We start from the raw sequence: 26,484 nt of genomic DNA on the forward strand, positions 1-26,484 counted from the left end.
CAGGCATGGCGACGCGGTAAAAGCAGCACTGCAGGGCGGACCAACCTACCAAGAAGTCAATCGGGGCCAGCCAGTGGTGGGAGGTGGGAGGAGCCTTGGCTGGGTTCCTCGACGCTGCTTTCGAGAGCAGGGAAACGAGGGTCGTGAACTCTATTCCCAGAGAATATGGTGGGAGGAGCTCTTTGCTTGGGAGCGGACGAGCCAGAACGAAGCTGACTCCATCCCCGTGTCGCCAGAGCGCGAGGGCCATCATCAGGCGGCTCTCCATGGTCCCCAATGTAGGCTGAGGTGTGGAGGGGCGCAGGCGAAAAAAAGCGTTACCGGCCGGGGTCCTTTGGAGAGAGCGGGTGTTTTGCTGGTAAAAGCGGCATCCCAACTGCGCTCCGTGATGACACCTCAGCTTGGCTGGGGGCACGGTTTCGAGTGGCAGCAAACTTCATGCACCACTGCCTTATTCCACAATACCAAACACAAAAATAGCAAAGAGGGAAAAACACAGCAGGTCGTCGGTATACGGCTGGTAATCTCTGGCCCAGGATGCATGCCCTGCAAAAACGGGGCTATCTATCCGTCCCGGGAAAGCTGATGATCAAATGTGGGGACCCAGCTCCCAGGGAGATACGTAGCAGATAGCGGTATTAGTCCAAGAAGATAGGGAGCCGACATGCTCAGCGGTAATAGGACCTATCCGGATGCATCATCTGGGGCTTTTCCCTTGCATGTCTTGGGTTTTAGGCCCTTCGGCTGTTGCAGTACTAAGCCAATAGATTGAAACTAGGAAACTAGAGTAAGGTAGGGATACACGGGGTTTGCCACCCAGCGCTGGTTTTTGGTTTTCTGGATGCTGCTGTAAACAGTCGGTAGGTTATCTGCGGTAGCCGGGACGGGAGGAGAGCAGGGTTCAGGCCTAACATGGTCCATTCCATCAATGGTCTCGAGCACGCGCAGCAGGCAGGGAGGTACTACTCCAACTTTCTCTGGTAATGCGGCATGCCTCCCAATCTCCGCCGTGCAGCAGTTCATGATGCTGACAGAATGGGTGGGTGCACGCGTGCGAGTTCCGAGATTAGATGCGGCAACAAGACGAGCTGGTTATTACTTGAGCGAAACGCCTGGTTCGGTAGGACCAAGATCGTCCTATGACCCATGGGCGGAAATGTGGCGCCAGCTCGGTGGCTATAGACGGCGGCAGTTGACAGCCAGGCTCAGGCCCAGGGACGACAGAGTGACCGCAGGATGGAGATCCCAAGGTCTAGGCACACCGATAACGGAGATAAAGGGCCGGACGGGGCCAACGCAATCCGAGAAGCTTATCACATGTTGGGGTAAAACCACGAGATAAACCCCATCCTTCAATGGTTATCTCCGGCATAGACAGAGCTGGCGGCACGGCGCAGCAGGCCTGACGCCTGGCCCGCCCTCCGATCAGGTACTGGCCCAACTATTTTCTGACCATTACATCCCCATCTGTGCCTCCCCAACCAAGGAATCTCGTACGTAGCTGCATGATGCTCCCTTCGCATCTCCATTTGCCCGTCCTCTCACGCACGCCCAGCCCAGGGCGACGTAATGGCACCCACCCTCTCCTTCACCTCGTTCCTCGAATGGGAGCGCTGGGTTGCACAGTTCGTCTATTGACTTGTTGGAGATTGCGTCCGACTTCCCCGTCGCAGGCCGTATTACCCCAGTCGAGCAGCCACATTGTGCATTGATTGCATTCGAGATACATCATTGGAGCCTAGCTACGGATGGAGCGACTGTCAGCCCCTCTTTGGGCCTGGCGCCGTCAATTAGTGCTGCTCCGGGCAAGCGCTAGCAGACCGGCGGCCTGGGGTAAAGCTTATTCTTTCCCAGTCGGGCAATGCGAGCCTATCAGATACTATACCGATGATGCAGCGCTGGGCCAATCCGCACGTCACCAGCGGCCAGAGCCTGGAGAAGAAACTCCCGAAATAACTCGTCTCGTGCAGCAGCAGACGCAGCAGGAGCAGCACGGCGCTGCAGGTTCGTTTTCTGACAAACTGCGAGGTCATATGGCCTCTGCCGCGTCCTACTGCCTCGGGTATCTAGACCCCTTGGCGCCCGGAGCAATGTGACGATCCCCAGATGCAGCGTCGTGTAGAGGTGTGCATCGCCAGCGCCAATATTGGATGGCGAGGGCACCTCCTCCATGCACCACATGTCCTGGGACGGACCGATGCCAGAGGTGACGGATAATGCAGCATGCAGCGACACGAGTCGAGACCATGACCCTGCCTTCCTGGATGGGGATGAGACGAGTTGGCGCTCGTTCCGACTCGGCGTCTCTGGTGGCTAGCACGCGTAGAGGAGCCCGTTCCTTATCAAATATGGATTTGGCAGCATTGGCGTAGAGCATCGTGACGAGTGCATCTCACGGCAGGTCCTGTTTCAAAGAAACGACACGTCTAGAAAGACAATGGGGAGGGAAGGAGCCAGCTTGCCGCTCCCTCGAGAGCAAGCTGACGTGGCAGGCCCTGAGAAAGACACTGCGGCGGGCATACAGCACACACGAACCCTGGTCTTCGGTAGTCGCGCTGACATCCTCATCAATGCACTGTAACGGTATATGTCGAGCTGTAAAAAGGCCTCGGTCGGGGGCCGAAACACAGACAGAGAAACAGAGATCTGATCTGTCGGCGATAGGAGCGACAGACAGGCTGAGACTGTCGGCGGTAGACACACAGGGCAGCGATCACATTGCCACCCACGGAGAATCAACGATGGAAGGAAGGAAAACGGCTAGCGATCGCCGGTTTGGCTTTGGCCAGGGCCACCCGTATCACAGCGACAGCCGATGGCCTACCCGCGTCTTGCTTCTTCCTTGCTTCTTGCTTTCTTGCTACTGTACGAACGAACATCAAGTCACCGTCGAACAGCAAGCGACATCCTAATTGGTCATACAACTAGTCTCGACAGGCCAAGGCGACGGTCGCAGCGACGTTTCCCTCTCGGTCGCGCGTCCAGTCTACCCATTGATATGGATGGCCCCCGGCAAGCCTGCTTGCTTGGCTTATCTGCATTCCCCTGGATCCTGAATCATGAACCTGCCTCGAATGTCTGCGGACAGGGCTTCACTCACCGCCGGGGCCCTGATAGGCCTCGGCCTAGACTTGTCTTGTGCCCCCAAGTAGTGTAGCAAGCCATGCAAGATGCCTGGGCGAGAATCCAGTTAGCCAAATGAGCTTTCACGATAAGAGGCAGAAGAACAGAGGTACATGGTAGATATTGTAGTCAGGCGTCACGAGAACCGACGGCATCTCCCGCGACGTCACGACATGAAGCTGGCGGCGGCGGCGGCAAGACAACCGACGATGCGACCCCATTAGCTTTCCACCGCGGCGGCACAGACGCGCCAGCAAGCTGAAAGTGGTGCAGACAAGTTTTGAAATTCTCATAGTCCATAGAGATGTCCTTTACTCATACTTCATACTGTACCCAGCGTTGAAAGGGCATGACAGTTGGGCAGCGCAAAAATCTGGGCGACTTCACCCGGCCGTCTTTGGACCGCTGTAGGCCTGACTGAGACCAGGAGTACAGCATCTCGAGCATGATGATCAGCAATCTTAGGGTGTCCTGGGCTTCAGGTAGCGGATGGCGATCAGAACAGAAGCCATTGCAGAGAGATAAAGAGTAGTTGCAAACAGCCTTGCCAGCGGCCAGCAGTGGCGCCGTTGACATGAGCTAGACGGCCGGACAGTTGATTGGAAAGGATCGAGGAACAGCTCGTCCCCGGGCTGTATTTATCAAAGGGGCCTGACAGATAGCGGTGGGGTAAAGATACCGGTATCAGATGACTAGACCCAGAGCAGCTGTTGTTCTTGGCGGGCATGACGGGGGAAGAGGAGAAAAAGGCAGCGATGTCATCGGGCCTGGGGTTTGGGGTTTGGCGCATTAGGCAGCGGATGCGTACAATTGATGCAAGACAAGACGGCTCAGGCCGTGATTCTCCAACCATGACCAGAATAACCGGCTCCGGACTCGCAGAATACCACCATGAGAGAAATTTTTCTTGGTTTGCAGAACTGAGTATATTTGCGCGCATTCATATCCCTAGAAAAACTGGCTGATGGCTGTATGAAATGGAGGTGCTCGCCATTTGTGATGATGACGCTTGTGCAAGTCGGGACGAACACTGCTGAAGCTCGGGGTAGCTGTCAAACTGGCCCAAGCGCAGCCAGAAACAGATGCCGAGGCAGTCTGGCAGTGGCGTCGGCGTTTCGGGACAGGGCTGAACTTCGGCTGGCTCAGTGCATGCTCAGTTCCTGGAGCTGCAGTATTGGCATTTACTGCGAAAGAAAGCCCACTGCAACCAAACCAAAAACCAGCACTGAGCAACTGCGCAGCGCATCGTCGTCACCGACAGTCAATACCCGACAACCCTGACCGACTGATTGATTCATTCCTTCACTGATCGATCGGCATCCACCCGCGACCGCCTGAGGCAAATGCGACGCGACGCGACATGACATGATATGAGCAAGATAAACCACATTCGACTCAACCTTGACCATAGCGCCGGGGTCTTCTGCAGCTCTTCCTTTCTTTTCTTCGGCGGCGTCTGAGAAGATGCTGCATCTACAACCGGCCATCCATTCCTAACACACCACCATGGCGACGCCGGCCGATCCCCTGCGTGGCAGCAGCAAGAACCAACATGCCTCTAATAAAAAGCCGAAGTCCAAGAACCCCATCCAGGCCGTGCTCTCGCTGCCGCCGCGCTTCCTGCACATGTACAGCGACTTCATCACCAAGAACAACCACCAGGTCTCGCAGATCGAGAGCGCCCTGCGGTCCCTGACCTACATCATCCCCGGCCGCTTCCGCGACTCGGAGATCGCCTCCGAGACGCTGCACTCGGGCGTGCAGCTGCTCTCGCTCTACCACGACACCGTCCTGCTGCGCGCCCTCTCCCAGCTGCCCGGGCTCGCCCCGCGCATCCCCAGCCCCCACGCCCGCTACACCCGCTTCTGGTCCGCCCGCAGCCCCTTCTACCGCCGCGTCGCCCTGCTGCTGCAGGTCGTCCAGTACACCGAGCTGCTGTGGGAGATGGCCGCCAAGCGCCGCGGCGACAAGGTCCGCTGGCGCGTCATCGTCATCCTCGAGGCCCTCAAGGCTTTCTGCCGGTTGCTGCTGCTGCGCATCACCCGCTCCCGGCCCCTCGTCACCCCGGCCCTGCCCGAGCGCGAGCCCATCCCCGACACCCCCGCCCCCGCCAGCGACGACGGCGCCCTCAAGGAGCTCATGGGCGAAGACGACGCTGCCGAGGAGGCCGCCATGCTGCGCGAGATGAACAACAACAAGAAAGCCAGCCACGAGAGCGAGTGGACGATGCCGCGCACCGGCAGCAGCCTGCCCAGCCTCCCGAGCCCCGGCGACATCAGCTCGTACCTGCTGGGCCGCGTCCTGACGGCCGACGACATCAAGCCCGCCACCCGCCTGCTCAACGTCCTGCAGGGGTCCGCCCGCGCCGCCGAGATCCTGCACATCCTCGCGCCCCTCATCTACGCCGCGGCGCTGGCCCGCAGCCACAAGCAGAACAAGCGGTCCTGGACGCCCTGGCTGATCGGCCTCAGCCTCGAGCTGGCGGCGCGCCAGCTGCGCGAGCGCAACAACAAGGGGTTCGGGTTCCGGACCACGGCCCTCGAGCGCGAGGAGTGGACCAAGCGCGGCTGGGCCCTGGGCTGGTGGGCCATGCGCGGGCCCGCCTACGACCACCTCGTCAAGGGCTTCGTCGGGGGCGTCAAGAAGCGCGTCCCCGGCATCGTCGGCGGCATCCTCGAGGACTACGAGTACCTGTGGGAGAACTACTACTTTAGCACGAGTGGTTGAGCGGGGTCACGAAGATCTGGCAAGGCCAAGTGCGCCTTGGGGAGAAGAGGAGGAGAAGGGGGCTGCAACTGGTTTCCCTGCCATTGTATAACAAATCATGTCATGTAATATTTCCTAATCTTCATCTAGCGATACCTTATAATGTGAACAAGATGCATTTTTCCAGACGAAGTGCTCTACTTTGCGCAGCTTGATATGAGTTGCCTCCGGGTGAAATGCAACATTAGATTGAGCAACTGACATTCTACAGCAAGCAAAGGGTTGGTATCTTCAACACATGGAAGAAGATAATTAAGCCTTGTGTACATGGACAACACCTGTAATTGAGATGATAGGAGGCCGCTACGCGGTCATCTATCCACAATTTGGACTCTCCGATGCCCGCAAGCGTCTTTGCCACATGCCAAACTACCCTCTGATAGTTCAACATGTTCGCTTCAGCCCGCCAACTAGCCAGTCCAGACATCCGGACCGGGACACTTGTAGGTCGTGGCCTTTCCTTGGTAGATGTCGACCTGATTATCGCATGTTAGCTTCAATTCACTCCATCTTCCGGTCCATATTTACCATGATGCCCGGGTCGCTCTGGGCCGCGTAGGCCGGGATGGAAGCCAAGAACGCGCCGCTGGGCGTCGCAGTCCCGGAGCCGGTGACGTCGAGCTGGGCGCACTCGGGGTAGAACTGGGGCGTGTTGGCCTGGTGCAGGGCCAGCAGCTCGTGGCGGATGAGGTACTTGCCCGGCTTGAGGGCGGCGGGGATCCGGCTCGACCACTTCAGGGTCTTGTAGACGACGCCCGTGCCCCAGTCGTTGCTGTTGAGCGAGCTCCCGTACAGGCCCATCTGGTCGATCTTGAACCAGCCCTTGCCGCCGCCGTCGCAGCCCTGGAAACTGCCGCCCGAACAGGCGTACATCCAGACCATGACGGGCCCCTGCTGGTGCGTCCACTGCTTCCAGACGGCCGTGACGTTGTCGCCGGCCGCGACGGTGGCCGAGAGGGGCGCCGAGGTGCCGCCGTTGCACGTCATGCGGCGGTCCGTCACCGTCATGATGGGGTTGTAGTCGGGCCACTGCCGCTGGATGATCTGCGCGTTGGGCTGCGGGGAGAAGCCCTCGTAGCCCGGGTACGTCTTGCCGCCGATGATGTAGCTCGTCACGGCGCCGTGGGCCGCCACCAGGGGGGCGAGGAGGAGGGGGAGCAGAAACTGCATCTTGGTTTTGATACTTCAGGTACTGGGGATTGATCTGCTTGGTCACGGCAGAGACTGAGGAAAAGGCTTGGCGTTTAGGGGTCAGTGGTGCCGCTTCTTCTTTATAGTCTAGGGGGCCAGGTGGGTGAGCGATCTATCGGTTTCTCCAGTGTCTCATTAGCTGGAGGGCGGCACGGCAGATCTAGTTGGGCTAGCCATGTCATTTGGCCGGTGAATCTCCCGCCGTATGCGCATGCTGTAATCATGTGCTCTGGCAGTCAGCTAGGTTTTCTTGCGAGACAGCTAGATTAGGCATCCCTCTTTGGCTGCGCGTCGAATTGACAAACCCGATGGCTGCCTCGAGCAACTTGCCTGGATTGAAATCGCGGCCACCCTTGAAGGGGCTTATATGATCCAGGGCCGGAACTGCACATCATTCGAAAATCTATAGATGAGACTGGGGTCCCGTGACGCAAACTCATTGGATGTCGAGCCACGTTATTCCAAATTCGTCGCTGACATCTGGGGTCTGGGGAAACGACGCGGGTGGTGTTACATTGAGACGAGCGGTACTCCACGGTCCGTCGTCCTCCATGTCAGCGTGTCATCGTGCGGACCAACAGCTACAGGCTAATTGGGTAAACTCACTCCAATGCAGCTGCCAGATCGGGAAATCGTGGAGGATAACGCTGCGCTGTGGCCCAATCCTCGTGAACAGCACTGCAATCTACCTAACATACCCCTTGTCACTACAGTCAAATGGGTTGGTTGGATGGCATTTGGTTCGTCTTTGCCTCCTGAATGCTGGGCAAGTGCTCCGTATCCCGATGACGGAAACTGTGGATCAAGGCTTGCTGATCCGGATCCGCCTCCGAGCATCTTTGACAGACACAAGCCGTAGCTTACAGATAGCACCATGACAGAGCCAACACTTGCTCTCGGGAGCCCGCACCAAGCAATCTCAGCAAGGATTCATGTATCTCATTATTCAGAAATGCCGTTTCTCGTTATTCTTCCCAAACCAACCTTGCAACCCCTTGAAAACTCCCCCTTTTCTTGATTCAACCCTCCCCCCAACGCGCAAGGGCCCCGCCCCGCAAAATCCCTGTCCCCGCCCTGGCCGCCGCTGATCTGAACCGAGGGGTAGCCCTTGGGGCAGGTGCCGTTGGCCCCCTCCCCGGGGTAGTCGTACACGACGCTGCACAGCGAGTTGATGAAGCCCCAGCCGTTGCAGTGGCGCGCCGGCAGCGCGGGCGCCAACGGCTGCTGGGCGAAGGCGAAGCACCGCCGGCAGCAGTCGGCCGCGCTCCGGGCCGCCACGATGATGAGCTGGGGCGCGTTGACGGCTGGGTTGTAGACCCCGACGAAGCTGGCGTTGGCGGTGAAGCCGCTGGCCATGCATGTCGCGGAGGGGGCCTGGGAAGAGGTCTATGTTCGAGTGTCAGTCAGGGTTTGGCTTGAAGGGAGGTTATGGGCTTACTGGAACAGTGCTTGAAGTCGTGGTGGTTGTACTGGCCGTGGTGGTGGCAGCAGCTGTAGTGGTAGTCGAGGTAGTCGAGGAGGAGAAAAAGGAGGAAGATGTGCTGACTGTGGGAATAGGGATCGTGACGATGGGAACCAGACTTGGCGGATCTTGGTTCTTGGTGCCGCCACCATGCTGGCGATGCATCTGGATCATGGACGGCGCGAGCGCGGTCGCGGTGACGGCGAGGACCAGGATGATGGAGAAGGCGATATAGAAGCGCTTGTAGTGGCGGACGTGGGCGCAGGCTCGCTCGTGCCACACGTTCTTGACGGCGCGGATCGTCGTGTTCTTCTTTCCTCTGTTGATACAAGCCACGCCATCTTCGTGCTGAGGTTTCTCATTCACGTCGTCGTAAGACATCATCGTATCGTAGTGATGCCCATCAATATACTTCGAGGCTGGCTGGCGGCGTGTTTGATCGAATGGGGTTTGGGAGGGCGGCTGCAGAGAGGGCCACCGCATGGCTGGGCCGTATCTCGAAACACCGGGTTTCAGGGATACGAATAGCGTCCGATGCTTCGTTGGCGGTGACGTGAGGCTGTCTAGTTTACAGTTTGGTCATGAGACAGGGGCGGTAGCTTTGCATCGGATGTTGGGACGACGGTGCGAGCTGATGGCCAATCAAAACAGCAATGGTCTGTTGACATCTTGGACGTGTCTGGAGTGATTGCCATTCACTGTTTAGCTCTTGAATTCAAGGTGCTTTACTTCTACATGGCTTCACTGACTGCTGCCACCGAGCGGATGTCCACAATGCGTGACAATTCGCCGCTATTAATCCTGCCGTTGCAGTCTATGGTACGGCATTTCAGGTTGTATATAACGTTGCTTCATCCACCGATTCGACGGCTTTCCATGGTTATTCCACTTATCCGGCGATTATTCCACATTATTCGAGTGCCTCTGTGGTAATATAGCGTTGATTCCATTGGGGCGAACCTGGCAATTCACTTTTCTCACCCAAGCCACCCATATATTCATCCGATGGCCTTGATAAGGCACCTGCTGATGAAGATTGATCCAAGTCCCTGTCATGGGTTGCTCCCTGGCGGTCCTGTCGTTGTCTGGGCGGCCAACTTCGGACTAGCTCCGGCTTAGCTCCGAACTAACCCCCGGCGGCATCGGGTTGGCAAAGGGAGCGGGTTCTCTTCAACAAGATCCATATGTTTTTGACTGGCAGCTTTTGCTCTGCTGTGGCTGTCGATAGGTTGGCAAAAGTAGACGACCTGCCGACTTCTTCAAACAAGCCACCGGCGGTTATGGTTCCCCGTGCAGATCCCGCCATGTAAGCACGGCAGCACGGCGAGGAAAAGAAACGGACTTCCGGCCCAGATTGCTTGACGCGACACCGCGCTTTCCCCGGCCGCCAGGGGAATTGAGACCGGCCACACACAGTTTCGCAGAGCAAGGCTTCTACTCCCGGCCGCCGCCGACCTCCCGGCCGCTTGAGCCCCGCGAGCACTTGCTCTTCGACATCTGCCTCTTTTCTTTTCCGATGAGTCTCGCCAGAATGGTGAGCGCTTGGCAAGAATCTAGGCCTAAGAAAGGATATATATCCAACTCTATGTTGTTGCAATTCCAGATGTCCGAATCTGGACGAGATAGCTTTGCATGTTCTATTTTTAGTATCATGCCTGCCCAACTGCCCCTGAACGGCATCCGACGAGGCTTGGCACCCGGACCATCCCTTGCGACTCAGCCTTGGCTCTCCTGTCGAACTTTGGTTCTGATAGCACATATTAATATGCTTGTTGTGCCTGGCACATTTATCCCTCCTATCAGTGCGCCCCAAACTCCCGACGGCTAAATACCCGCGCGTGACGACCATGCGACCGTGTGCAGTCGTCCCGCACGCTGTCCCATCACGTCGATCGGAAATAAACCCGGCCAGCAGTGGGACAAAACGATACTTTGAGTACGAGCGACCTGTATGCCGGAAGCGGCAGCACCTCCCACGAACCCGAAGATCAGTTATGGCCGCCACAGGCTGGAGAAACCTGCCTCAAATAAAGCCCCCAGGGACGAATTGAGCCATGCAGCTCGTTTTATGAAGACTCATCTATTCCACGTTCCAAGGAGTTTGTTTTTGAACCAATCAGCCGAGCGTGTTTCGAAACGCAGCCGGCAATCAAGAGCACGCCTTGCATCTGTAGACTGTGAGTAGATAAAGCATGATGTAACTGCGGCGTCCACGCAGCCAAACACGACTCGGTCGATATGAATGGCCATTACTAACCTTCGCTTGACAGTACATTGACTCTACAGCCTGTGGAAAGATTTCAATTGGGTCTTTCGCTTTCAGTCGCATCATCCATCTCTTTCCATTCGCATTACCAACTGGCCCAAGATGCATTTCAATCTGGGCGCCGTATGCGCCGCAACGCTGTTGGCTCTAGGTAACGATACCCCGCGCTGTTCTCTTGATCCTACTTGCCGCGACTGACTTGGCGTACCACCTCCCAGTGTCCCCCGTCGCCCGTGCCGCCGACTCGGTCGCGTACAAGGACCCCGAGACGGGCTTCACGTTTGCGCAGTTCAACGCGCAGTACGTGATCGGCAAGTACATCACCTACCGCATCGCGACGCCCAGCAACGTGGCCCAGGGCACCCCCTACGACGCCGTCGTGCAGGTGGCCGCGCCCGTCGACGTGGGCTGGACGGGGCTCGCCTGGGGCGGCTACATGACCTTTAGCCCCCTGACGGTGGCCTGGCAGAACGGCAACTCGGCCACCGTCTCGTCGCGCTACGCAACGTGAGCCTTCTTTTTCGTTACTCTTCAATCAAGGATGCCCCTGTATCGTCAGCTAATCCAATGACAAACAGCGCCCACCAAGCGCCCTCCATCTACAACGGCGCCACTTACACCCTCCTCAAGAAGGGCACCCACGTCAACAGCACGTACTGGCAGTACACGGCCAAGTGCACGGGCTGCACCGCCTTCACGGGCTCGGGCAGCCGCAACGTGACGCTCAACCCGACGGGCGAGAACCGCGTCGCCTTCGCCTACTCGCGCTCCAAGCCCAGCAACCCCGGCTCGAGCAACTCCAACATCAACGTCCACGACGTCACCGCCTCCTGGACCGTCGACTTCGGGTCCGCCGCCAACGCCAACTTTGCCGAGCTGGTGCAGAGGAACGCTTGATGGGGAGGGGGATGTGGTTGTTTTGGGTTGACGAAGAAAGTACAGAAGGGGGTTTGAGAGATCATACACGCATATCAACTTAGTTTCTGATCGAGAATTGTTCGAGCAATTGTACATATGATAGAGTGATAGTCTACGTGCGCAGGTGACATAGCCATCTTATTGGATTCATGTGCAACTACTTCTAGAATCACATTCTAGTGTTGGGAAATCAAGTGAGATCAAATCTAAAGTAGGTATAGAGTACGGCTCAGTAATACTACGTCCTAGTGAGCGACGAAATATGTCCTCCGCCATTGGATCACCACTTCTGCCGACAACATCTTCTCCTCGATGATTCCCCCGACTGTAGCGCCTACCATCTCCTGTGTAGGTCTGTCGCATCTGAACTGGGCTCATGCCTGCTCGGAGGCCATTTCGCCCATGGGGATGGATTTCAGGTCTGTCATTGTACGCATGTCAGCAAATGGCCATGTTATTGAGCTAAGGAAGGACAGGTGTGTGCTTACATCCGTCCACGGCCTCGGGGGCCTGCTGGGGCTTGGTGCAGGCGTTGTACACGGCCGGCTGCTGCTTGTGGATGCCGGCCCGCGGGCAGTCGCGGTCGAGGTTGCAGTTGTTGTCCATGGCCTTCTGTAGGGTGTCGTCCTTCCAGCCGAAGAGGTAGTCGCCGTGTGCGGCGGAGCCCCTGTAAGCTCGTTAGCCAAGCCCGCTCTCCATCATGACTATCACCTCCCATAAGTAGCTTTGACTTACCCGAGCTGCGTGCTGTAGACGAAGGGGTTCTTGCCGTCGGTGGGCCACATGCTCTGGTCCATAAAGGTCGACGTGTTCCACATCAGCTCGTACATGATCTGCGGCAGCTTGACGGGGTGCGTGGCGGGGCAGCGGCCGCCGCCCGAGGCCCCGGTGCCGCTGTAGGCGACGTGGCTCTGGTGGTCGGGGCTGTCGAGGTTCTTGCCGTCCCAGCAGGTGGGGAAGATGATGGTCTGGCGGACCATCTTGCACTGGTTGCCGTAGGGGATGTCGACCGTGTCGGCGCCGGTGCAGGGGGCGCCGCCGGTGAACTGGTTGTCGTTGGTCGACTGCCAGCAGCGGTGGCAGATGTTGCCGCGGTTGACCTTGCTGTTGTCCGTGTTGGTGGCCGAGCCGGCGAGCATGCGGAAGCCCTGGGGGGCAGTTTAGTAAGAACGATAGCGAATGGAATCACCGAGACTCACCTTTTTAAAGGCCGTGACCTTGCCGCTGGGAATGTAATACACATCCAACCCCCCCTTGTTGACGAGCTGGCCCTGGGGCCCGCCGTTGCCGACCTGGGGCACGCGGATGACGGAGCCGTTGCGGTGGCGGAAGAACATGACGGCGGTCCAGTAGTTGGAGAAGTCCTCGGCGAAGCTGCAGCTCGTGCACGTCGACAGCGCCGCCAGGTCGTGCGTCTCGGGCGGCATCGACACGTTGAACGAGTTGCCGCCCACGATCTGGTGCAGGTGCGGCGTGTACTTCATCCCCGGGTTCACCAGCGGGTCCGTCCGCTCCACCACCAGCTGCGAGCACGCGAACCGCAGCATGTTGAACTGCGCCGCCGCCTGCTGCGTCAGCGCCGCGGCCGCCGCGAGCGAGAGGAGATGCATGTTGGTGTGAGTTCTCGTTAGGCTTGCAGAGTAATGAGTTCTTTTTTTGTTTTTGCTTTAGGTTCTATGCCATTCAAGGTTGAGCTTGACTCTAGAAAGTCCCTTGACTCGACGAAGGCGGGCCGGAACCTTGAGCCTATTATCAACTTCCTCGACCAAATCGTCTCCCAATTGCCGACGCTCTCGACAATCACCACCCAGGCTACCCAATATCGGGCAATCATGGCGGTAATCCCCCGATATGGCTGTGGACCAATAGTTGCCGTACTAATGAACTGCCGAACGCCAAAGGGTTGATGGGGCGATCCCAGCCAAGCCCGGCTGGCCTTCTCGAACCAGCCATGCTTTACCCGGCCATTTACCCTCCGTACTAGAAGGGAGCAAAAACTTCTGTCAACCTAATTTTGGCCACCGCAATGCAACGCTGGAGGCTCTCGGTCACACGGGCCTATATTGCTTTGCCGCTCATGACTCTGGAAGGGGTGATGATCAGCGCCAACATTGTGGCTCTAGGCACGTGGCCCCGGTTGACGGCACCCTTGAAGCGGGAAGTCGGAATGTTACCAGCCTAGCCTGACACGTGCAGCGTCCACGATGTGGCATACACCAAGCCGGGTCTGGGGTTTGTGCGACAGGTGTAGATTGGGAGGCATCTGTCACGTCTTAGTCTTTCCAGAAGGCCCGAAGCGCAATATCCTGCCATTGTCTGTAGATGAAGGCTTCGTAATCGGCCATTTTGATCATGTACACTATATGAAAGCCAAGACTCGCCGAGACATTGAGCTTCGTCTTATCGGTTTGTTCACGGCTGCACGTGAAGGAAAAATCGAAGAGAAAAAAAGGGGACTGGACGGCCGTCGACCGCTCGCCCCCTGGGAAGGCTCAAGGATTGCAAAAAGTAAATTTGTAGGTCCGCCTGGGGCTCGAACCCAGAATCTCCTGATTCGTAGTCAGACGCCTTACCATTGGGCCAACGGACCTTGCTGGAGGTGATATAAATCCATGGTGGCCTTGCGCTTATTGACATCATTATTAGAATGGTTGACGAGTGCGATGGATTAGACGGGGCTGCTTTGTCGACGGCACAAAAGGGTTGGACACGAACGGCTGACTGGGATGCAGGGGGCACCTAGCACGAGTCTTTGTAGCCCGGCTTATGATGTGGTTGAGGCGGCAGAAGAGCAGATACAAGTCAGCCAGTCAAATCAACCATGACATCCAAAGCTACAGTCTCTAGGCTAGCCATGGTGTTCGTGCGAGCAGTGTCCCCGCCTCCGCAGCCTGGCAACAGCCGCCACTCCCTCCCTGGACAGGCCCCTGCGATCAAAGCCGCCGATGGCTCTGCTGTTGAGTTGGCCGACCCCGTCCCCCTGCTCCAGATTTGGAAACTTCGGCGTGACTCCGAATGCCGCCTGCGCGTCGTCGGCCGCGAAGACCACCTCGCCGCCCACCATGGTCAGCAGGACCCGCTGTCTCCCAATCTCCTCGGCGGGGACCTCGAAGTAGTTCTTCTCCAGCACCACGAGGTCGGCCAGTTTGCCAACTTCGAGGGAGCCGATAGACTCCTCGGCGCGGAGGAACCGCGCGCCGTTGACGGTGATGGCCCGCAGCGCCGACTCGCGCGAGATGGGATCGCCGGGGAAGATGCCGGCGTAGGGGGGCCCGAACGAAGCCGGGGAGTTGGGGTTGGTCGGATCGCCCGAGCGCGTCACGGCGACCTTGAGGGCCAGGAACTCGTCGAGGGGGTCGATCTGGAATTCAGTTAGCATGCTCTCCCTTTGGATGATTGACAATGCCGAGTAAACCTACCGGCCAGTCGCTGCCATACACAATCGGCCTCCCCACCTCCTCGATACGCCGGTGCGCCTGCAAGTTCCCCCGGCGGTAGTCCCCGAGCGTCGCAAACGTGGACGGGATGTAAAAGGAGCTCAGCTGCGCCCACTGGAAGCTCATGATGGCGTCGACGCCCAGCTCGGCGAACCGGGCCCAGTCGTCCTGGTGCGAGAGCTCCTCGTGCGCCAGCCCCAGCCGAAACTGTTCCTTCTTGTCGGGGTGCCTCGCGAGGAAAGCCTGCGCGGCGTCGAGGCCGTAGCGCACCGCGAGGTCGCCGTCGGCGTGCAGCTGCGCGTCGACGCCCGCGAGGAACAGGCCCTCGAGCGCGGTGGATAGGATCTCCGGGCTCCAGTAGGGCGCGTTCAGGGTGCTGGGGTCCGGCGCCCACGCGCCCGCGGCGTCCGAGGCGTTCAGCGGGTTCCAGTACGGATCGACGACGGCGGCGGTCCGGGCCGGGTACGTGATGACCCCGTCGAGGAACATCTTGACGGCCTGCCACTTGAGCGTCGGCTTCGGGCCGATGGTCGCGTTGTCGTGCATGGACTTGATCGCCGCCACGGTGTCGGCGACCAATTTGTCCACATCTTGGACCGACGCGGGGGGCTGGATGGAGTAGTCGAAGTAGGCGCGGGCGGTCAGCTCGCCGCTCGCCCGGAGCTGGCGGAACAGCGCGGAGTGGTCCGGGCCCGCCGACGCCTCCTGGAACGTGGTGATTCCGGCCTGGCGCAACAGGCGGAGAGCGGCCCGGCACGCTTCCAGCCTCACGGATTCGGTCGGCGGGGGGATCTTGACCAGCTCGCGGCCCGCCGCATCTTGCAGGACGCCGGACGGTTCTTGGCCGCCCGGGAGACGTTCGATCTTTCCGCCGGGGGGATCGGGGGTTTCCGCCGTGATGTTGGAGAGGGCCAAACCCCTAGAGTTGAGCAGATTGGTATGGTAGTCGCTGGACCGGATGGTGATGGGGCGCTTGGTCTGGAGCGTGTCCAGCTCGCGCTTGTCCACCTGCCCGCTCTTGGTGACCAGGCTGGGGTAGTCGAGATTGACGACCTGGACCCAGTCCTCGTCGCCCGCCGTCTCGCCGTCGCCGTCGATGCAGCCCTGGATGTGGGTAAGGAGCTGCTCGATGTCGACGGGCTGGTAGTTCATGTCGCAGTTGAGGAGGTCCAGGCCGCCCGTGAGCACGTGCATGTGGGCATCGACGAGCCCGGGCATGAGCATGCGCCCCTCGAGGTCGACCACTTTCGTGTCGGCACCAATGAGCGGCTCGATCTCCGCATCCTGGCCAATGGAGGAAATGTAGCCCCCTTGAATGGCCAATGCCGCCGCGACGCTCGAGGCTTCGTCGAGGGTGTAGATGCTGCCATTGCGGAACACAAAGTCGGCGGGCGCGGGGGTCGCTGCGCCGGCGGCCATAGGGACGAGGCAAAGTCCGAGAACCGCGAGCCGACTAAGCCCGTACGCGAGTGACATCTTGTGGGACGTGGTCTCACAGCAAGGGAGCAATCTTGGTCAAGGCCATCGCAATTTGCTGGGTACCGAACACGAGGAAGGAAGAAGCCCCTTTCGGGTTTCCTGGATCGCTGGGGACCGCCATGACGTTCGCTTTTCAAGCAGCACCGTGTACGAGGCTTGGCAATCAGCGCGATCAACCCCTCAGTCGATAGTGCGCCCCGAATGCACATTACCCGGCATGGCGTAAGCGACTTTCGCGGTCTTCGATTGATGCCACTTCGTGATGCTCACCTCGGCGGCTGTTTCCCGAGGCTCTTCGAGGTGTTCCCCGCAGTTGACCCCACCTGGGGAGATAAGCAGTCCCGCTAATCAACGTCCCCCTTTCTTGGCAGCTGGGGATCGCCTCAAGTCAATTCATCAGAATATTACTACAGTAGTAATCGTTTATTCCACTGCTGTAAAATGGAATAAGTGGAATAATCAAGACAGATGTCCATGGAGAAGGTACCGTTTATTCCTGCGGCCGATTGCCGTTGACTAGGTACTTTATACTTGTTCTACCGTAGACAAATTCACTTGCCGGGAGTCCAGCTTCACAGGTGCCGTTATCTCGCTCGAGTCCTCTGGCTGCACCGGAACAGCGCGTGTGAGATCAGGCCGCGACTTATCTGCTGTCTCTCTTGTTGAATGTATGGTCCAGCCACCGCCTCGTCTATCGCGGCCAAAGCGAATGGATGACGGCGGCAATCCTGAAATGTCCGGTTGATGGACTGGAGGAACCCGGTGCGGGCGCTGAGCTCCGTGCAGAGGGCGGCATATCCCGGCTCGGCATGCCGGAGCGACTGCAGAAACCGGTAGACCTTGGTGTTGATGGACAGGGGGTCCATTTTGGAGTCGGCTGTCAACTCTTGCGCGTACTTTGGTTAATCTTCTGCTGAGTAAGTCTGGAGACAGCAATCTTGATGAAATCCGCGAGAGATGCTGCTCCAACGACTGTGGTACTGTTTATCCAGTCCTGATCAGTTGAAGAAACAACAAACTCGCGTGGTGTGACTTCTCAGCTGTGCCGCTGCAACTCCCCTGGACATGCTGAAAAGGCTTTTGCATGAGGACGCGTCTACATCAGGCTCGACTGTGGTGATTAGAAGGCAGTGAGCCAAGGAGGGAGCCCGTTTGTAAGCTCATACCTCTACAGGCCAATGGAAGCCATGGAGAGCAAACGCCATTGGCCACTTTGTCAATGCATAGGCAGTTCGTCCGAATCCCACGTTGGAAAGTGGTCTCTTCTCCATAATATGCTTATCTCCTCCCTGTCGGTATGCTGCGTATCCGTATCCTATGTATGTAACCCCCAATGAGGCATGTCACGTGCCAAGGGGGCTGACATGAGGCAGTTGTGGTAGTTCATTGCGAGATCATTGTAACATTGATGCAGTGCCATTGGAGAGAAACCACTTACGGGGGGCACTTGCGTCATCATTGAATGTCGTTCGCAGGGCGGACAAAATCGGACCGTTTGCTCGACTACACATGATCTGCCATCGGGAATGTCTCGGCTCTTTGTGCAACGTCATACGCATATTTGAATCTGCCGGTCCTGAACCTCGCTCTTCATCGGATTCCCCCCTCATTAACCCCTTTTCAATTGACCAAAAACAACAGCCCATTTCATTTATCACGCACGTACGAAATGCACCTCTCCGCCCACAACTGGATGCGCCCCGAGCCGCTCGAGCACAGCCTCCAGCGCCTCCGCCAGCTGGGCTACACCAGCATCGAGCTCGCCGGCGAACCGGCCTGGTACCCCGTCGACGAGACGCGCGCCCTGCTCCAGAAGTACAACATCCGGTGCTGGGGCACCGTCACGATCCAGTACGGCACTCGCGACCTGACCTCGGCTGACGCCGGCGAGCGCCGCGCCACCGTCCAGTACATGAAGGACGTCGTGGCGCTGTCGGCGGCGCTGGGCGGGGAAATCACCACCGTCGTCCCCGGGCGGGTGGGCAAGACGGTGGCGACGGCGGGGGCCGAGGAGGAGTGGGGACGGGTGGTCGAGTCGCTGCGGGAGGTGGCGGCGTTCGCGCAGGACCAGAAGATCCGCATCGGCATCGAACCCCTCAACCGGTTCGAGACGCACTTTCTGAACCGCGTTGACCAGGCCCTGCTGCTGGCCGACGAGGTCGGGTTCGGCTGCGGCATCGCCTTTGACCCGTTTCACCTGGCGCTCGAGGAGCGAGACCTGCTGGCGGCGATGCGGGCGTGTGAGGGGCGCATCGTCGACTTCCATGTCGCCGACAACAGCCGGCGGGCCGCGGGCGATGGTTCTTTCGACTGGCCCGCCATCATGAAGACGCTGGCCGAGACGGGCTACGACGGCGGGCTGGCGGTGGAGTGCATGCCGCCCATCGACCGGAGCCCCGTCGGTCGGTTCGGCGCGGCGCAGCTGGAGACCAAGCCCGTCGACGTGCCGGCGGGGCAGCTGCAGTTCATTGTTGATCACGGGTCCGCGGTGCTGTCGGACGAGTACTACACCCAGCTCTTGAAGACGTCGGCGGAGACGATGAGGAGGTACATATAGATCAGCGGTAGCATACTCTGCGTTGAACATATTGTCACTGGTTCATGGGAATGGCTATGATGTGTAATTATTAGAAACGACCAAAAAGAATTGCGCTTTCGGTGGTATTCGAACCCACGCCAATGGTTCATTTCTGGCGCCTTACCAACTGCGCCAGTTGGTACGAAAGTCTGCGTCTTCTTGACTCGACCCGTATAAGAATAAGTGACTTACTTGGTTCTATATACGAAATGCGTGGAAATATGCTAGGCTACATAGTCAATGAAGAGACTTGCAAGGCCCATCAGTGGGAGACTGCATGCTTACCATCAACACGCATTGGGCTCGGTCATGTACAGATCTATCCCCACGCCGGGCATCCAGGGCCTCGGCGATAGTGCAAGCATGTGGTACTGCCTCAGGGTCAAGTCGACGCTGTACGGTATCCCCCGCAACTCGCCCATCTGCAAGAGCACCACCATGGCGCAAGCTCGTACGGATGCACCCTTGAGCTGGATCGGCGAGAGGAGCTCTTTGTGACATCATCTGGTAGCTGCCATCGACATAGCCGTTGATATTGGCATCCAATGCGAGAGATCTCGGCATAGCTCGGTCGTGGGATCAGCTTCCTGTTTCACATCTAGATGTCCGTCGAGAAGATCATTATCAGCCCCAACTCGTGACTGACAGAGGGGCAGTCCTGTACAAGATCCGACCCATCTACCAAAGGCCATCCTGCTCATGGACGAACACGAAGAGCTCGAGCCCAACTGCATATGCACCGACATGCCGCACGCTGGAGCACCCCACCGACAGCGTGTCGGCGCTGGAAGATCTGTGGAGGCTGGGCATGATCGCCGACCACCTCTTCTGCAGCCTGCACCCGGAGATAGGCAGCAGCATGCAGCAACAACGGAGGGGTAGTTTGGGGGTTGGGGTTTCGCGACGGAGAGATCTCCTGCCACCGCATATGTCGGTTAACTTGAACACCCGATGAAAGCGGTGTAGTAGCGCTACCCCATACTCTTTATCTCTGATGTTAGTCGTACTCGATCGTCGGGTCCCCAACGTGTCGATATGCATGACATAGCCGACTTGTCGACCCAGTATCACGCCTTGGCCAGCCTCCTACACCGACACCTTTCGCTGTTTGCTGCGGGGGGTTGGCGGGCCATCCAGACCCGAGCACTCCAGGCCAGACCCGTTGTTCGCACGTGATGGTGGTTTGCCCAGAAGTTTGCCCACCCCGACGCGGCGGTTCACGAAGATCGACGCCATCCTGCGGCCACCAGATTGCTCGGTCTGCTGGATTTAGTCACCGCTGTCAGCTTCAAAGCGTGCATATGCGACCTACATTAGCGCCGCGATCCACGCACGCATTGCGCATCGCCGCTGCGGCCACGCGAAAGCAGAAAGCCGGGCAGAAAGCCGGGGTCGATGAACTCATACATACCACTTACGACACGGTCGTACACCGACGCCTGCGCAGCTGCATGAAGATCCTGTCGGGGCACCAGCTGTGCCACTTGGTCTCCTGAAGCGCATGGCGCGATTAGGAGGCGAGGTCGGCCGGGTCTTCGTTGCCGATGTGTCACGCCTCTCGAGGACGGACGGAACTGACGGGCCAGGGCCAACTAACCACGACCAGCAGCAGTCTTCTACGGCTCGGGGGGCCATTGTAACATCCCTCGTACTCGTACGACGAACTGGGGAACGACGATTGCACGCGATCAACGGTCGGAGACACCGGCAGCGCGGCCGGCCCCCCCTCAACACTAACTGGCCGACCGAACCCCTCCAGTTCTCGAAGCATGCCCAAAAGAGAAGAGAGGAGCGGGAGCGAGAGCCCATAAGTTCTGGCGCCATGACGGGGCCAGGATTCCAAGTATAGGCCCTCGGATCTGCCAGCTTTTGTCTCTAGGGGTATGATCTCAGCGAATTGCCTGCCCAGTCCATTTTCCCGCCCGTGGGATCTTGATCCATTGTTTGGTTTCGATATTACCGAAATGGATGGGGGTACGAGGCAAACAGGCAAGTGGGAATGGCAGCAACAGTAGCAGCCGTGGTGGTGCAGGGCCGGACAAAGCCCTTGATAGCCTACCCATTGTGGGTGGGCAGGCGGTCAGTGTCCTTGGTCTGTTCCTCAATGAATGGATTGCAGCGACCCAGCCGGCGGCAGGGTCTGGGGGGGTCTTGGGGGGGTCTTGAATTCAATATTCCACCGGCGCCCGGGCCCCTCTCACTAAACGCCAATCCATTGCGATTGGTCCAATATTTGCGGAACACGGACACACGGTGGCTTTTCCAAGGAAGACAGGATCAATATTGACATTTGACAGTGACAGCAGGCAGAGCATTGGCAGGTGCATCAATCATTTCAATCATTGGCAGGCAATCAATCTGCATTGGCTTGCATCATAAACTTCATGCACATCTTCCGGGCTGGTCACGCAGTAACGCATTCCGGCGGCTGGCTGTTTAGCAGGTTACACATTCCGTAGCAGAGTTAGTGAATCAGGCGCATGCATTGAGGGCAAGCAGCAAGATTGAGGTCGGGCATGCCGACTCGTGATGGGCAGATGGGAGGGGTGCCTGGATCGAGATGCGGATTGGCGGGTAAAGCAGGCCGGGATGTTTTTATTCAATACAATTTTCCAGAAGGTCCCAAGGTCCTTTCTAGCCTAGGTCCAAGGAAGCAGATGATGTTCTGCCTAGGCACAGATCCTAGCTGGACGACGGGGACTAGTCGAGGGGCTCTTGGCCTCGAATCCACAACGCTATCCACTCGTGTGGTGCGTGCGTGCCTGGAAATCACACACAAAGGCCTTCTGAAAGGCCGACGACGTGCAGCGCTAGCAGCGCGCAGTAGCCCAGGGCCATGCAGGAACCAGCAGGACCTCATTTCGTGGCACGCACGCGAACGAGCGAATGACTCGGCTTGTTCTGCGTCTGGCCAATTTCCACTGTGCGCTACCCCTCCACAGAACCCTCCACGCAGTAACGCAGTACATACAAGAAGGTAGCCCCAAATCAAAACAAAAACAAAAACAAAAAGGGCGCGACGGCCGGGACTTGCGACGACGGGCGCCGACCGGCGAAACTCTGCCTCTGGTCATTCCTGGCCGTTGCGACAATGGCGGCAGGTGGGAAATGTTTGACGCGGCCTGAGCCACCATTGCTCCGGCAGCACCACGCAGAATCCAAAACAGCAGTTGCAGCAACGGAGAGTCATGGTCTCATCGGATGAATGCTGTTACTGTGTGCAGAACCTCCAGGTCTGCTGGTTATGGAAGTAGATACAGAGTAGGAGGGTAGAGGTGGGGCGGCGGAGACGTAATGCCCAGGCTGCCAGGCTGCCAGGAGCTATGGCTTTTGGGATTAGGGGGCCCAGTAGGGGCAGTAGGGGCAGTAGGGGGCACCAACTGGGGGGCACGCCGACCAGTAGCCGACTGCCTCCTGCCTATTGCTACGGGCTTTTGGGTTGGTGGTGGTATTTTTAATATGAAACCCAGGGGCCAGTTTCATGCGGGCACGATGGATTGCAAAGTAAGAAGTGAACAGATTCATTCCAGTCACTGTTCAACTGTCAATCTTGAGTGTCAATCAATTGATTAGCAACTCTACTGTACCCAATCCATTACCCATCGCACGTGATCTCATCTCATCTCGCGGTTCCCTATCCAAGCCCGTCCATTCTATCCTCGCGGCTGGGTTGATGGTTGCTGGTCTTGATTGCTAAACATTCCACCACCCACTTTCTGTCTCTCTTCTTTTTTCCTGTGTATCATTCGACAACAAACCATATCACCATTGTAATCTTGATTCCTTCGCTTTCATCCATTTTCCTAACCTAACCTACCATTCAACTAAAGAACTAAGAGCTTGCCTACGCCCCGTCCCATTGTTCGCTAGGATGCGATCTGGCTTCCACGTCGACTCCTTTTTGATGTGCTGAGTAAACTAACCAACCACAACAACACCACCACGTCGTCGTCCACTGCCTCATCCAATGGCGGGCAAACACGACTCCGCGACCGCCACAGCCACAGCAACCGAAGCATCATGGCGGCCCTTTGCGCAGAAGCTGTCGGGCTTCATGCGGCACGGGTCCACAAAGAACCGCAAGGTGTCGCCGTCGCAGCCCGTCCAGAACGTCGGCGACATTGACCGGCGGTCCGTCTTCAAGCTGGGGCGGAACAGCAGCTACAAGGCCCCCTCGGCCACCGAGACCACCTTCGAGTTCAAGCCGCTCGAGGTCGACATATCCAAGCTCGAGAGCATGCGCCTGGCCGAGGGCTGGCTGGAGAAGGAGCCGCCGCCCAGGAAGCCCGACCCGGAGCAGCTCAAGAAGAAGCCCCTGCCCCAGCCCCCGCCCTCCTCCTCTACTCCTATTGCCGACCTGTTCGCGTCAAAGGCCGAGTTCGACTCGGGGCTGTCGCTGTCGACCCGCCGCCATACGCACCTGTTTCTCGACCGTGCCGCGGCGGCCAGCAATAACGACGCCCAGACAATCGCGCGTAAACCCGTCCCCACCTCGCCCGCGCCCACCACCACCACAACAACAACAGAGCCGACGAGGCAACCACCCGCCACACACCAAGCCACATACAGCATCCTGGAGCGCGGGCGGCCGGTGGAGCCCAAGGACGTGATCCCCGCCGAGCCCGTCGCCGCGCTGCCCACCGAGTCGCAGTCGAGCATCGCCCAGAAGCGGCGCTCGCTGCAGTCGAGCCAGAGCAACGCGGGGCCCAGCACGCCGTGGTCCAGCGCCTCCAACAAGCCCACGACGCTCGGCGGGCTGGACAACCGCCACTCCATGTTCGCCGCGCCGGTCGCCGCCTCGACGACGGGCCGGATCGAGGCCGGCGAGAGCGCGTCGCGGCCGACGACCCGCAGCGCCCCGGCGGCCAACCCGCTGGACCGGATCCAGGCCTGGCAAAAGTCCATCACCTCGGCGCCCGTGGCGCCCCCGCCCTCCAACGCCGTCGGCACCCCCCGCGGCCTCGGCGCCCGTCCGCAAGGTCTCGCCGCGCGGCCTGGCCGGCAACCGGCTCGCCTGGATCCGCGAGCTCGAGGAGAAGAAGTCAAACGACCTGCGCAAGGACATTGGCGTGCTCAAGAAGCAGGCCGGCGGCGTGTCGAGCAAGCTGGCCATGTTCGAGAACAAGGGCAACAGCAGCAGTGCTGCGCCCACCAGCAACCCGCGCATGCCGCCCCTGAGCCGCTCCAACTCGACGACCAGCCGCATGTCCTCGGTCGGCCTCAAGTCCACCACCACCAACCAGGACAACGCCACCGCCACCCCGCGCACGTCCATCGACACCACCCGCTCCAGCGTGCACCGCAACTCGGGCGTCATGAGCTACTACGACGACTCCTTCCGCGAGAAGATGGAGGGCCTCGTGTCGCAGCTGGCCGAGAAGGACGACGAGGAGAAGAACAAGGCCAACCCCGCGCCGAGGAAGCGCCGCATCACGGCCTCGTTTGTGTCGGTCGAGGGCGGTCGCAAGGCGGCCCAGGCCATGGCCGCGGCGATGCTGTCGGGCGAGAAGCCCCAGGTCGCGGCTGATTCTGAGGCCAAGGCGGAGGAGGAGAAGTCTGTAGAGGCTGAGAAGGAAGCCAGCAAGGAGGAAGTCAGCAAGGTCGAGGCCGCTGAGCCCACCCCCGAGCCTGAGCAGGTTGAGGAGGCCGAGAAGGTGGAAGAGACCGCCGCGCCGGCTGAAGTCGAGGAGGTTGCTGCCGTTGAGACCCCGGCCGAGGCCGAGGCTCAGCCTGAGGCGGCGGCCCCCGAAGTCGCCGAGGAGAAGGTTGCCGAGGAGGTCCCGGCTCAAGAGGAGCCCGTCGTTGCTGAGCCCGAGCCCGAGGTTGCCGCCGAGCAATCCGAGCCCGTCGTCGAGGAGGCCGCCGAGGAGGCCCCCGTCGCGGAGCCGGTTGCGGTCGAGCAGGAGACCCAGGAGGCCGAGGCCGCCGTGGAGGTGCCCCTGCCCGAGTCGGACGACGAGGCCACCGTCGCCGACGAGAAGAGCGTCTTCGAGAGCGTCTTTGAGGATGCCGTCGAGGACCAGCAGGCCAAGACTGACATCTAAGCGACTTTGCCTGAAGCGACTTTGTCTGACTTTGTCTAAGCGACTTTTCAAATTTCCATCTCATCTCGGGACCAGCGGCGCAGCAACTCTTTTTACCACCTATAACCTTACGTTTGAATGACCACCTACAACAAGCTATCTATTACCCTTTTTATCCTCTTTATAGCTGTATGTATATACCCAAGACCTTCTAAATATACAGCCACACTACCTACTTGTACCACCATTGCCCCGAGTTTACACGGGCTCCCAGCGAGCATAGATTAATAATATCGGAAATGGACTACATGATGTTCTTGCGTGAGAAGTGACATGATTGATTGCTGACTGGGCCTATAAATATGATGCATTGCGACTCATGCCCATCAATGCTCTTCTGACGTGCCATTCAAGTATGTACTCAAAGCTCAGATAGTTCTTACTGAGCCCCTCGACATCCTATGCGTCACCCAATCAACCTCAACACTGGAAGACGCTGGGCCCCGCCGGCTGGTAGGGCCGGCCGCCCGTGTTGTAAATGTTGACGGCGAGGCCCGGGTCCGACGCCTTGTAGGCCCCCGGGAACGCGACGAGGTTGCTCGGCGTCTTGGCGCCCGACCCGCCCGAGACGTGCACCTGGGCGCACGAGATGTAGAACTGGGCGCCGCCGGGGCTCGAGGCGCCGTGCAGGGCCACGTGCTCGATGCGGTACAGGTAATCGCCCTCGGCCAGGCACTTGGGCACGGGCAAGGCAAAAGAGGACTGCCCCTCGGTCGTCCACTTGTAGCCCCCGTTGGCGCTCGCGGGCATGTCCTGGTACACCTTGAACCAGACGCTGCCGCTGCCGTCCCAGGTCTTGACGTCGGCGCCCGCGGGCACTTTGGCCATGTAGGCCGACATGGCGCCCGGGTGGAAGAGGCCCGGCGCCGAGTTCCAGGTGATGGTGGAGCCGGCCTGCACGTTGGCCACGCCGGAGGCGCCGCCCGAGAGTTGGAAGCAGCGGATCGCCGTCGAGCTGACGTCGGTGACGGGGCCGTTGCTCTGCCAGTTCTGGGTCTTGCGCACGACGGCCCAGTCGCTCGTGCCCGAGATTTTGGGGAAGGTGTCTGTGGGGTGGGGGGATGGAGGTTAGTTTTGATCGCGAGATAGTAGAGGGACACTAGGAGCAAATGTGTTCACATACAGTGTGCTGACGCCAGCGAGGCGAACAGCGCCGTGATGGTGGCGGACTTCATGTTGTG

The 26,484-nt window shown here is 58.9% G+C and overlaps 13 protein-coding genes across 13 annotated transcripts; 5 read left to right on the forward strand and 8 right to left on the reverse strand.

Annotated features, from left to right (window-relative positions):
• Window positions 1–2,050: 2,050 nt before the first annotated feature.
• On the reverse strand, window positions 2,051–2,377 carry PG985_010426 (uncharacterized protein; the record flags this gene model as incomplete). The annotated part of the gene is made up of 1 exon (XM_066830194.1): window positions 2,051–2,377. The coding sequence occupies one exon, from the start codon at window positions 2,375–2,377 to the stop codon at window positions 2,051–2,053; it is 327 nt and encodes a 108-aa protein (XP_066680876.1).
• A 2,252-nt stretch (window positions 2,378–4,629) lies between these two features.
• On the forward strand, window positions 4,630–5,850 carry PG985_010427 (Peroxisomal membrane protein; the record flags this gene model as incomplete). The annotated part of the gene is made up of 1 exon (XM_066830195.1): window positions 4,630–5,850. One exon carries the CDS (start codon window positions 4,630–4,632, stop codon window positions 5,848–5,850), a length of 1,221 nt encoding a protein of 406 aa, XP_066680877.1.
• Window positions 5,851–6,299: 449 nt separating this feature from the next.
• Window positions 6,300–7,059, reverse strand: PG985_010428 (lytic polysaccharide monooxygenase; the record flags this gene model as incomplete). The annotated part of the gene is made up of 2 exons (XM_066830196.1): window positions 6,300–6,365; window positions 6,418–7,059. 2 exons carry the CDS (start codon window positions 7,057–7,059, stop codon window positions 6,300–6,302), a joined length of 708 nt encoding a protein of 235 aa, XP_066680878.1.
• A 963-nt stretch (window positions 7,060–8,022) lies between these two features.
• Window positions 8,023–9,025, reverse strand: PG985_010429 (uncharacterized protein; the record flags this gene model as incomplete). The annotated part of the gene is made up of 2 exons (XM_066830197.1): window positions 8,023–8,466; window positions 8,627–9,025. 2 exons carry the CDS (start codon window positions 9,023–9,025, stop codon window positions 8,023–8,025), a joined length of 843 nt encoding a protein of 280 aa, XP_066680879.1.
• A 1,885-nt stretch (window positions 9,026–10,910) lies between these two features.
• On the forward strand, window positions 10,911–11,705 carry PG985_010430 (uncharacterized protein; the record flags this gene model as incomplete). The annotated part of the gene is made up of 3 exons (XM_066830198.1): window positions 10,911–10,959; window positions 11,027–11,315; window positions 11,387–11,705. The coding sequence occupies 3 exons, from the start codon at window positions 10,911–10,913 to the stop codon at window positions 11,703–11,705; spliced, it is 657 nt and encodes a 218-aa protein (XP_066680880.1).
• Window positions 11,706–12,100: 395 nt separating this feature from the next.
• PG985_010431 (uncharacterized protein) lies at window positions 12,101–13,336 on the reverse strand (the record flags this gene model as incomplete). The annotated part of the gene is made up of 4 exons (XM_066830199.1): window positions 12,101–12,147; window positions 12,215–12,393; window positions 12,462–12,874; window positions 12,926–13,336. The coding sequence occupies 4 exons, from the start codon at window positions 13,334–13,336 to the stop codon at window positions 12,101–12,103; spliced, it is 1,050 nt and encodes a 349-aa protein (XP_066680881.1).
• A 1,238-nt stretch (window positions 13,337–14,574) lies between these two features.
• Window positions 14,575–16,639, reverse strand: PG985_010432 (amidohydrolase family-domain-containing protein; the record flags this gene model as incomplete). Its single annotated transcript, XM_066830200.1, has 2 exons — window positions 14,575–15,087; window positions 15,146–16,639. 2 exons carry the CDS (start codon window positions 16,637–16,639, stop codon window positions 14,575–14,577), a joined length of 2,007 nt encoding a protein of 668 aa, XP_066680882.1.
• Window positions 16,640–17,226: 587 nt separating this feature from the next.
• Window positions 17,227–17,508, reverse strand: PG985_010433 (uncharacterized protein; the record flags this gene model as incomplete). Its single annotated transcript, XM_066830201.1, has 1 exon — window positions 17,227–17,508. One exon carries the CDS (start codon window positions 17,506–17,508, stop codon window positions 17,227–17,229), a length of 282 nt encoding a protein of 93 aa, XP_066680883.1.
• Window positions 17,509–18,311: 803 nt separating this feature from the next.
• Window positions 18,312–19,199, forward strand: PG985_010434 (xylose isomerase-like protein; the record flags this gene model as incomplete). Its single annotated transcript, XM_066830202.1, has 1 exon — window positions 18,312–19,199. The coding sequence occupies one exon, from the start codon at window positions 18,312–18,314 to the stop codon at window positions 19,197–19,199; it is 888 nt and encodes a 295-aa protein (XP_066680884.1).
• A 623-nt stretch (window positions 19,200–19,822) lies between these two features.
• Window positions 19,823–20,175, forward strand: PG985_010435 (uncharacterized protein; the record flags this gene model as incomplete). The annotated part of the gene is given in 2 exon segments (XM_066830203.1): window positions 19,823–19,857; window positions 19,869–20,175. 2 exon segments carry the CDS (start codon window positions 19,823–19,825, stop codon window positions 20,173–20,175), a joined length of 342 nt encoding a protein of 113 aa, XP_066680885.1.
• A 131-nt stretch (window positions 20,176–20,306) lies between these two features.
• Window positions 20,307–20,565, reverse strand: PG985_010436 (uncharacterized protein; the record flags this gene model as incomplete). Its single annotated transcript, XM_066830204.1, has 2 exons — window positions 20,307–20,480; window positions 20,533–20,565. The coding sequence occupies 2 exons, from the start codon at window positions 20,563–20,565 to the stop codon at window positions 20,307–20,309; spliced, it is 207 nt and encodes a 68-aa protein (XP_066680886.1).
• A 2,622-nt stretch (window positions 20,566–23,187) lies between these two features.
• Window positions 23,188–25,264, forward strand: PG985_010437 (uncharacterized protein; the record flags this gene model as incomplete). The annotated part of the gene is made up of 2 exons (XM_066830205.1): window positions 23,188–24,162; window positions 24,200–25,264. The coding sequence occupies 2 exons, from the start codon at window positions 23,188–23,190 to the stop codon at window positions 25,262–25,264; spliced, it is 2,040 nt and encodes a 679-aa protein (XP_066680887.1).
• Window positions 25,265–25,723: 459 nt separating this feature from the next.
• Window positions 25,724–26,478, reverse strand: PG985_010438 (uncharacterized protein; the record flags this gene model as incomplete). The annotated part of the gene is made up of 2 exons (XM_066830206.1): window positions 25,724–26,349; window positions 26,427–26,478. 2 exons carry the CDS (start codon window positions 26,476–26,478, stop codon window positions 25,724–25,726), a joined length of 678 nt encoding a protein of 225 aa, XP_066680888.1.
• Between the last annotated feature and the right edge of the window lie 6 nt (window positions 26,479–26,484).

Source organism: Apiospora marii (genome assembly GCF_038362585.1).
Source record: "Apiospora marii strain CBS 49790 chromosome Unknown utg000007l_segment0_segment0, whole genome shotgun sequence".
In the NCBI taxonomy this organism is placed as follows: domain Eukaryota; kingdom Fungi; phylum Ascomycota; class Sordariomycetes; order Amphisphaeriales; family Apiosporaceae; genus Apiospora; species Apiospora marii.